Raw genomic sequence first — 11,205 nt, 5'->3', positions numbered from 1 at the left:
GAAATTCTATTTGCAGTCTTGAAGTGGGGACTGTATGTGCAGGCACATACTTAAATGAGAGAAAACATTATTTTAAGAGGGATAATTTTGTAACTTTACAAAATTTTATAGTTAAAATAGCCTAGGCCTGCACATGCAGTCCCCAAGTGGGGACTGTACCTAGCATTGCTCCTATCTAAGTTCCTTCTAAGGCACTCCATAGGAGCAAAGGTTACCGGGATCACATTTGATGGCAAATTCCATCATCTAATCCCCCCTCTAAGACAAAAATAAAAAGACTCGAACCATTCTGCTGTATCAAGTTACCTCGTCACAAATGAACTGGATGCCTACGGGAGAAAGTGAAGGGAGAGAATTTGATTATTTTACACCATTTAGCTTCAACCATCATGTGTAGTTGATAATTAACATCACTGGGACGAAAGAGGAGATGGTAGAAATCTGCCAGCACCGTAATTATTGCCCAAAACCTTAAATGTTAAATTACATATAAACACAATAGCTCAAAATATCACATTTGACATTTTGAAATGACTATAAAATTACAAGATTCTACAGTACTCGTACAAGACAACAGATTTTTAGCATTCACCCCAGCAGATATATGACCTGTAAATCCTAGAGCATTCATTGTATGTTTTGCCTGCAAATGACCACGCCTAGCATATGCGGCCATTAGAGTATCAGAAATCAAGGAAACTGCACTGTAAGTACAAGAGGGGAAATTTGGTATTGTAATCATGCTGTAACCACACATTTAGAGAAGCGTCGCATTTTGAGCAAGAGAAAATTACCCATCCCATATCTCTGGGCATCAGATTTGGCAACACCAGTAGGCATAGTGCTCCTCTTTCCGATGGTTACTAACAAGACCCCCACACTGCAAGCAAATGAAGCTGCTCCCATCTGAGAATGCATCCAGCACTACTTGCATCCTCCCAGTTTCTGCCAGTATAGAAGCAACATGGGCATCCTCTGGTAAAACTGATGGGACAACCACGTTATTCAACGATGATCCAGTTTTTAAAGGCTGGGCTTCAACAATTGCACACTCGGCAAACAAAGAAGCCAGCTGATCAGCAGCAGCATTTTCTTGCAGTCTACTTCTGTAAAGTTCACGAGCACGATTCAGAGACTGAAATACAGCTTCATCCCCACCTTCAGCTCTCATTGCCATTACAACCTGTTTCAAAATCTAGATCAGTACTCTCTTCAAGGCAAATTAATTTACTGGGGCTCAGTTTCTCCATTAATTTACCATTAACAAAGGTGGAACGAATAATGTGCCACCTGGTACACATACATTGTAATTCAGACCCTTCTGGCCACTGGCCAGTAAGTGGTCAAGGCCAGAGATGAGTGACGCATAAAAAAGTGCATGAAAGATCTTGACATAACTTTCTAAGGATAAATGACCGATCAAAATGAAATCAAGATACATTTGAATCATATATTTGCTGTCTTTCAAGACACAGTCATCATCTGGAAGTAATAGTTTATAGATTTATACAGTGGGGAAAAAAAAAAAGTCCTTCAATATATCTTTCTCAGCCCTTAGGACAAACTTAAATTTTTTTTATATAGGTAAAACGATTAGGCCAAACTTAATTGAACCACAAGTTAATGAAAAAATAAAGAATAAAGAATTGGAAAACCATGTTAGCATAGGAAATCTTTAAATTCTAAGGCCCTTTGATGCTGAAATGAACTAGGCAGCTTTAGATCTGAATGAATGGACACAAGTGTTGGCAATGAAATCTTTACCTTGGAAACTGTCCAAGATTGCTGTAAAATCATATAACCTAGATAACAGATAGTGTTGAACTAATTCAGCATCTGAGCTAGTCATGAACAAAAGCATCCTGCAATATTTTTATCTTCGGGTCCAATTGGGATTCCAATCAAATAGTCCTTGACACATGGTCATTGTCAATGAATATGGTAGGTGGCCCAATTACTGAGACTGTAAATCCACAACTGAGTAATCTACCATTGACAGCAATATTTAATAATATATCAAACCACATGGAAAAATGAGCTTCTCCCAAATTGCAAGCAAATTTATCTTAGAACGATATTACCTCCAACATCCATCGAACTGACTTCTGCTAATATAGAAGCATGAGATAAAGCTTCCTTGACGGCCCTTGCTTATTCTAGATGCATCTACTCTTATTTTAAAGATTCACACTTTTTATGGGACTCTAAAGTTAGACAGATTTCAAAATTAAACTTCGTGTGACCTCTCCTAATTGACACTGCCAACTGCAATCACAAACACACGAAAGTTATGTCCTAGCAAAACCTAAGGTAAATGCAAATTGGGATCTGTTGGAAGTTGAAAGATACTATCCAAGATAACTATTAGACTAACTGTACTTATCAAAAAAAAAAAAAAAACTATTAGACTAACTGTACAATCCCCAAGGAAAAGGGAAATAAATAAATAAAAAACAAGGTTCAGCGGATTCAGCCACAACTGATTGGACCCAAAACAAGATCAACATCACTAATTCTTAACAAATTTCGCTCTACCGCCCTGAGAAGAAGAAAATTAGCAGAAAATAACCTGAAGACAAAATTATTAGCAAATTTTTGCTTGGAAGCTTCCTATGAAACATCAATAAGCTTTCAGCATATTTACCAGACTTCGGAGAGAAAAAAAAAAAAAAAAGACAAGAATTTAAACACAACATAAGATAAACAGAAAGGGAAAGAAAATGATTGAATATGGATTACCGCTTGGAGGGCCTGGGAAGGTTTTCCTTGATCGATGAGTTGGCGAGCCAATGTGAGTAACCCTCTGACGACGTCATTTTGGCCGGTGTTGGATGCCACCTCCGGTTGTGCGGCGCCAGTCTCGGTCTCCATCATTTCCGTGTCCGCACGGTCCATGGCATTCGGCATTTCAAAAACTTTTGAACTGGATTAAAACAGAGTGCCGGAAAGAGAGTTGGGTTTTCTTTGTTTATCCAAGAAGATTAGGGCTTCTCAGGCTGCTAGATGATTCTAGCAATTTCTGCAGTGCAATCTTCCTCTTTCTCCTTTTTCTCTGTTTCTGGCATTTCTCGGTGACGGAATTGGATTTTCATTTGGGCTCGGTTTATTACTTTTAGGCCTTTTTGTTTCAGCCCATGTTGGGTTGCGACAATTCCTTAATACGGTTCGGATTTGTATTATATTTAAAAAAAAAGAGTTGATATATGTTATTATAATTTTATTTATAAAAAACTTATAAAGACTGATTTTTTCAATTTTTTTTTAAATTTAAATATTATAATTTTTAACATATTAATATCTTACACGTAAAAAATAAATTTTTCTTAAATACAATTAAACATTTTTCTTAAAAAAAAGTAACGGTCAGTTACAATCTTTTTTACAACATTTTATATAATTATGTTTTAAATTTCATGATCTTTTACTGATTTTATACAGTTTACGTAAAGGGTTCGTGGATACGGATTCCGTGTCCATAACACCGCTCATATATCATTGTGAATCTGTGATTGTACAGTTTAAACAGAATAAATTCTTAATCTTGCCATAACATGTTGAATGTGTTGTTTGGGTTATTCATTTAATAAATCGACCATGTTGTGACTTAAATATAGCTTGTTCCAACCCATTTTGACAGATTTAGCATAAATTGATTGATTGTAATTAAATTGGGTACTACTGACCTTTTCAAAGAATATAAATTGTGTTAAATGATTTAAAACGATTGATTTAAATCATTTAGATTATTTATATCAAAACATATTAGTTTGTGTAATTTTTTTATAGTTAGAGTATTCTCATATTAGATATGTTACAACGATTGATTAGGTCAATTTTCGAAAAAGCGAACCAAAAACCAAAACAGATAAGTAAAAAACCCAATTGAAATCAGTCGGTTTAGTCCGGTATAGCAATTATTTGAACAACCCTAGCCAAAATAAAAACTTGCAAAAGGCAATAAATGGGGAAAAAAAATCAACATTAGGAGTTAGTTAAGCTGAAGAGAAAATTAAATGAAATAAAATATGGAGTTAGATTTCAAAACTCGAGATCTCTACTCTAACATCGTGATATTATTAGATATATAGATACTAAGCTTGACTTGAAAACAAACAACTGGTACTATTCCAATATCATGTTGTTCACACCACGGGTACCACCAAATGAAATCTATTGCTTTATCCTTTTCCTTTTTATTTTTTATTTTTTCTTTTATGAAAAGAAGACTTTTTTATTTATCAAATCCCTTTAGAGTAAGGAAAGATTACATGGAAGCCAATCCATCCATATCTACTATTACATTTGACACATGTAAAGCAGATTTAACTAAAGTATGAGCTATAATATTAGTCTCTCTTCTCACATCATGAGTAGACCATCTTGAAAAACTCAGCAACTTAGCCTTGATATCACTGATGACCATCCCAGTGCTAGATAGATTCTCCTCCTCCTTAGATATTTTCATTCTCATAGTTGCTAAGACATTATCTTCCCAGTTTCTGACTATAATTCCAATTCCACAAACGCATTGGTTCCTGTCAATCACAATATCCCAATTAATTTTGAAAGAGTGCAAGGGAGGAGGCTCCCACTTTTGATCCATGTTGCTAGAAGATGTTGGAGTGCTGGTCCTTTTTGTATGAACTTCCTTCAGCTCCTTAAGAATCTCCCGAGATTGTTGAACTACTACATTTGGGTGTTTTAATTCTCTTTGAAAAACAAATTTATTCCTTCTCTGACATACTCTTCTTACTACCACTGCAATCTTCTCCACAACTGTTGTCTCAAATCCAGAATATATGTCTTCAAAGAGTTCTAGAAATGTCTTCTTTCAGCAGGTACTCTTATTTATGTTTTTGGAACATTATCCTAAAATATCTTGTGATGCAGGATATGAACCACTGATTCCTACATTTCAAAGCAAATAGGATAATTTGGACTATCCACTACCTTCTTTTAAAAAAAGTTCTGATTAGTGGGCAGGCCATCCTAACAAGCTCTCCACAAGAAGACTATCAACTGGAATATATTCAGCTTCCATATAACTAACCACACTATACTTCGATTCCTAAAGCATGAAGGTTGGCCCTTTGATTGTTCTTGCAGTTCTTTATGGAAGTGGTAGGTACTTCTCACTGTGAATTGACCATTAGAACTATTCTAAATTAATATATCTAGTCTATTGGAACAATTTTATCTTCATAATAATCCCAGCTTCCTTCCTTGAGAAACTACTTGCATTCAGTGAAGTTCTCCATTGATTAGTATCAGGATCAATTAGCTCATGTACTTTAGCATTTTCATCTAAGCCCTTTACTGTACTTTGAATTTTGAAAGTAGTGGGTTTTGGAATCCACTTGCTTTCTAAATGTGAACTTCTCTTCTATTTCCTATTCTCCATATTGTGCCCTTCTCTAATAAAGATCGTGTTGCAAGGATACTTCTCCAAATATAGGAAGGTTTATTACCAAGTTTAATTTGAAAGAAATGAACATTTGGGAAGTATTTTAATTTTAGAACTTGAGAAGCTAATGACTTTCTAACTCTCTGAACCCCAAACCACCCACTGCCTTAGACTTTAACACTGTATTCCATGAGATCTAGTGCATTCTCCTCTCCTTTTCTTGTTGTCCCCACAAAAGATTCTGCATTACCTTATTAATCTCTCTAAGGAGGTTGTAAGGGAGTTTAAAAACTCTCATACTATATTTAGGTAATGCTTGCACAACTGATTTAAGGAGAATTTCTTTACATGCCTGAGAGAGGGTCTTGGCTTTAAAATTGTTAATTATATGTCTGACTTTATCCAATATGCTTCTAAAGGACTTTGATCGAGCTCTTCCAACCAAGGCTGGCAAGCCAAGGTATTTCTCATAAGACATGCTTGATCTAACTCCTACAATGCCCAAGATGATTAGCTTGTGTTTCTCTCGAGGTATGCTCAAGATGATTAGCTTGTGTTTCTCTCGAGGTATTCCTACTGAATTGGATAGATGTCTTCTCCTTATTAAGTCTTTGACCAAAGGCCTTTTCATAAATGTTTAAGATAAAAATCAATTTGCTCCATTCGAGAGAATTAACTCTGCAAAAAAATAAGCTATCATTCGCAAAAAAGAGGTGATTAATATGAATCTTGTCTCTAACAAGTAGGACACTTGTGATAGAACATGTCTTCTCTGCATTATTCAGTAGAGAGTTCAAAGTTTTAGCACATAAGATGAATAGGTAAGGTGATAAAGGATCACCTTGCCTAATCCCTCTTGTAGGCTTGAAAGTAGATTGAAAAAGTCCATTAATTAGGATTGAGTATGATCCTGAATCAACACACTTCATCAATAATTCAATCTATCTTTGTGCAAAACCCATCTTGCTCATGAAAGCTCTTAAAAATTCTCATTCAATTCAATCATATACTTTACTCATATCGAGTTTTAAGGTCATATATCCAAATGTTCCTGATAATCCGCTAGTCATAGTGTGTATAGCTTCATAAGCTACAATGATATTATTCAAGATCAGTCTCCCAAGAACAAAAGCAGATTGAGTATGTGACATAATATTTGGTAAGATCTTTTTTAGTCTATTGGCTAGAGTTTTTGAAATAAATATGTAAAGAACATTACAAAGACTAATTGGTCTGGAGTTAGACACCTTTGTGGGAGACTAATTGTTTTTTCCTTTTATCCAAGAGTACATGGCTTTTGCAATATTCTTCTCTCAATAAAGATATGAATTTGCTCAAAAAATAAAAGTCAGCAATGGAGGGATATATAACAAGGAAAGGAAACATTGCATTTGCTTGACATCTGTATATTTTCTATGAATCACTAGTGCAAAGTAGTACAAATAATATAATTACTAGGACACGACCTGTGTATGGGGGTCCAATTCACCGTCCTCCATTAATACACTCTCTTTAATCTCCTGTAACATTTTCAATACCTCCCACATAGTGGGCCTCTGCTCAGCCGAGATCACGCTACAAGTTATGGCCACCTCCATAAGCATTTCCATTCTATTATCTACCCCACCAAAACCATCTTCTTCCCTCCTCGATCTAACCCAATTCACCATCTCTTCTGGCATCAAATGTGGCAGCTGTGTTGGTGTCTTCCCGGTGAGAAGCTCCAGCAACAGAATCCCATACGAGTATACGTCGGATTTCGAGGTTGCTTGCTGACCAGGGTTGCGAGTTTCTGGGGCTTTGCATGCGGCAGCGGCGGCAGTGGAGTCATTGTCGTCGTTGGAGGTCGGGTTGGCGAGGACAGAGAGACAGTAGTCGGAGATGCAGGCCTCGAAGTCGGGGCCGAGGAGGACGTTGGAGGACTTGAGATTGCCATGGACGAGCCTCCATGCTTGGTGGATGTAAGAGAGGCCTTTGGCTACGTCCTCTGCTATTTTTAAGCATGATGTCCAATGCAGTGGCTTTGCCCTTGTGGATTTTGAGCCTGCATGGGCAGTTTTTGTAGAAGATAGATGGTGAGTTTCATTAGCGAAAGAGAATATTGAGGAAAAGTTCAACTAATTATAATTCTAAAATTGTGCTTTAAGAATTTAAAATCATATCGCCTCCAAATTATCAAAGTTATTGATCGAAACAAATTTAAGACACGAATTATAATTTATCTCATTAAGATTAAAATGTTATGGAGGAAGAATATATGCATCCTGACATGATATTGAAGGTTAGATTTAAAAGAAAGAAAAAGATTGTAAGGGAGATGATAATTTAGGAGTAAAGTGTTTACTTTGATAGTTTAGTATAGTAGCTTGAGGTTCCTAGCTTAAATGCACATCTATAGAAATTTTTTATCTACACACGTCTTACATAAGGAGGCTTACATATTGACGTGGTTTAATATAATCCATCAGATTGTAAAATTTTTTTATTATAAAGTAGATCTATCGTATTATATTAAGTCATATCAATGTGTAAAACTTTCTTCTATAAGATTCGGGTGTAAACCCAACACTTCTCGTATATCTTTTTTTTTTTTTTTTTTTTTAATAAGGAGGCGGGGGGTTCGAATCCAGATTTTTCATTTAGAGAAATGGGCTATATGTCATTAGATCATCAAGCTCTTGAGGGTATATCTATTATGTTCTCTATTGTATATATTTTTAAGTTAAAAATAACAATAATCTACTTGCCTTCACTATTCTTATCAAGTTATTTTTATGGAAAGTTGAATTATCATTGAAAATACATGTCAAAAATGAAAGTTTTGTTGCCATGTTATGCTATCCATATCAAACATAATAAAATTCATACTTGTTTTTTTAAATTGTTTTTTAGAAGCGTAAAGACTATTCTACTAAATTACTAATTGCTTAATTTCACTATATATTAGTGTCAAGCTGTCAACTAAGATAAACTCAAGTAAAACTTAGATATACATATACACATACATAACTAAGTACTTATTAATCAAATTAAGAAATCAAACTAGGTTGGTTTGAATTTAAAGATGAAATGAGATGGTTTTAGATAAAAGATGAAAGTTAAAAAAAATATTGTTATAATATTATTTTTTAATATTATCATTATTTTGAAATTAAGTTGAATTGATATTTGAAAAAATTGAATTGTTTATTATATTTTGTATAGAAATTTAAAAAAATTAGAATTATGAGATAAAAAGATGATATATCTCCCTATTCTCATTCAAAATACTTTTCCAAGCAAAGATGGGATTTCAAAATGGAAAATTATATTTTTTAATAATTTTAAAAAATTAAATTATATAAATTAAGTTTTATTATTTAAATACGTAGACAGTCGACTACACTAGGTTCAGATGTGTTCACGTGCTTTTCTAGTCAAGGAGATAAATGTACTACAGGCCGGGATTCCGACATGTCAACTACGAAAAAGGAGCTTTACAAATCAATTATTATTTAATCGTCAAATCAAAGTCCCAACGTAGTCAGCACCATGATTCTCGCTGCTAATTGAAAATTTAAACATGCTGCCGCAAATCCAGTAGCAGCATCGAACCCCAAACAAATCATGCCGTGTAAGAAAAATAATTCATGTTCAAGATTCTCGTACGTGTTTCTATGAGAGTTCTGATCAGTTATGGATCCTAAACCCCGAGTCCACCCGGCATGGACTCGTTCTGCTAGTAACCCATAAAAATGAAGCAGAGAGCTAGAAAGAGAAGTTTACCGTGAATGAGGGAGAAGAGACTGCCATTGGGTTGGTAATCATAAACCAGAAGCCTTTCTTCCTTTGCATGAAAATAAGCTCTAAGCGGAACCAGATTTGGATGCCGAAGTCCTCCCACCGATTCCATGTGCTGATTGAAAACTTCCTTGCTTGTGCCGGATAATTTTCCGGCGTCGAGCCTCTTCACGCTGACAATCAGCCGGTTGTCCAGCACTGCCTTGTAGGTGCTGCCAATGGTGCCTCTTCCCAGCAACTCTGCGGAAGCTTTCATCAGCTGGTCCAGCGTATACAGCTGCGCTTCACCTGCGCAGAAAACCAAGCTCCCACTCTTTGCCACTTGCATTCCTTGCACTCTCTTCACCTTCTCCTCCAGCTCCTTCTCTTGCTCTATCTGCATTACCGCCGCGGCTTGAGCCGTCGCCGCCTCGTCCTCCGAAGCCGTTGCAGGCGTCGACGACTCTGTCTTGTTTCTCTTCTTCAAGGCCATCACGAAGCAGACAAGGGAACAGATCAAGACCACAACACCGGCTGAGAACCCCACAATCACGGCGGTCCTGATCTTGTGCTTCTTGCGAAACGCTTCGTGGCTCAACTCGACGCCGTGTACTTGTGCGCTTTCACCGAGCGACGACGATGGCGGAGGAGAAGCCAACGGCGTCGATTGTCCGAAAAAGGGCGAGCCGGGATGGCACTCCTTGTTTATGATCTCGCCGCAGAGATTGGGATTCCATGAGAACGAGGATGGACCGAAGCGTACCAGAGTAGCTGTAACTGGGATAGGACCGGAAAGGTTGTTTCCTGAGACGTTGAAGCTTTGGAGGGAGGGCTGGTTGAGCGGAGGAACCGTTCCGTTGAACCGATTCCACTCGAGACGTAGGTAGGAAAGCCGGTCTATTATGGCCAGGGAGGCCGGTAACGGTCCGGTGAGGTTATTGTAGGAAATATCTATTGTTCGTAGTCTATGTAGGAATAGGATCGAAGGTGGGAAAGAGCCCGTGAAAGAGTTATGGTCGAGAAAGAGGGCTTTGAGGTTAACGAGACCTGAGAGGTCGGGAATGAGTCCGGTGAGCGAGTTTTTCTGCAAACTCAGGACTCGGAGCTGGTCAAGACGAGACAATGTGTCGGCAGCGAAAACTCCACCTAGATCTAGACCTTCGAGGACAAGGCGAACAACTTTCTGTTTCACGCATTCGACTCCTCGCCATTGACAGAAATGGAAGCTCGTATTTGGGGAGAAGAAAAGATTACCATTCTGATCGGCTTTGGATTTGAATGCCAGAAGAGCGAGTGCATCTTGGGGTCGTGCGAAGTGGAGAGGAGGAGGAGGAGGGGTGAGAAAAGACCTGGTAGAAGCAACTAAGCTGCAAAATGACAGCAAAAGAGCGGCATTTGATACAAAGAAGAAGAAGAAGAAGAGTCGATGGGGATGGCTTCTCCTCAGCATTATTGGAGATCAAACAAGGTAATGCATATGTAAAGACTAAAGCAGAAGCTATTAACCCTTTGAGTTTGTTTCTGTCTGTCTCTTCAAAAGGAAGACAGAGTTGGTGACAATGGTCATTTGGCCATGCCTGCATTCCCCATTAGGCGAGGATTAGGGTTCTACACACAAGGTAGAAGAGAGAGTATGGGAATTTGAAATTGCAGAAGGTGACAAAACCATGTAAGAGCTGTCTGTCGGACTGCAAAATTGATCAGAAATCACGTGGAGCTGAAAGAGTTAACAGATAAGTTACTTGGAAGACGGTTCTACTGCCCCAGTATTATTAATTTTTAGAAGGAAATTGCACTCTCCTTTTTTTAATTTTTTTAATAATTAAAAAAAAATTATATATATTTTTTATTATTTACAAACATTTAAAAAGTATTTTAAATAAAAATACAATTGTATTATGGTGCACGTTCCCCACATTTACGAGTAGGGCTGAAAACCGATGGGTTCGGCGCGGTTTCGGTGCCAAACCGACGCCGAACCGATGTCTGCCATGAGATGAAAAAATCGGCCGAAACCGATCGACTAGGGGAGAGAAAACCGA

General features: G+C 37.2%; 2 protein-coding genes across 2 annotated transcripts; both read right to left on the bottom strand.

The window, feature by feature from the left end:
- Nucleotides 1-431: 431 nt before the first annotated feature.
- Nucleotides 432-3,094, bottom strand: LOC108979769. Its single transcript, XM_018950516.2, has 2 exons — nt 2,740-3,094; nt 432-1,183 (listed from the first exon to the last, which is right to left on the bottom strand). The coding sequence occupies exons 1-2, from the start codon at nt 2,905-2,907 to the stop codon at nt 815-817; spliced, it is 537 nt and encodes a 178-aa protein (XP_018806061.1). The 5' UTR covers nt 2,908-3,094; the 3' UTR covers nt 432-814.
- Nucleotides 3,095-6,783: 3,689 nt separating this feature from the next.
- LOC108979763 (probable inactive receptor kinase At5g67200) lies at nt 6,784-10,922 on the bottom strand. The gene is made up of 2 exons (XM_018950506.2): nt 9,170-10,922; nt 6,784-7,448 (listed from the first exon to the last, which is right to left on the bottom strand). The coding sequence occupies exons 1-2, from the start codon at nt 10,611-10,613 to the stop codon at nt 6,859-6,861; spliced, it is 2,034 nt and encodes a 677-aa protein (XP_018806051.1). The 5' UTR covers nt 10,614-10,922; the 3' UTR covers nt 6,784-6,858.
- Between the last annotated feature and the right edge of the window lie 283 nt (nt 10,923-11,205).

This window comes from Juglans regia, chromosome 6 (genome assembly GCF_001411555.2).
Source record: "Juglans regia cultivar Chandler chromosome 6, Walnut 2.0, whole genome shotgun sequence".
Lineage (NCBI taxonomy): Eukaryota > Viridiplantae > Streptophyta > Magnoliopsida > Fagales > Juglandaceae > Juglans > Juglans regia.
This window is presented reverse-complemented; position numbering and strand designations above follow the sequence as displayed.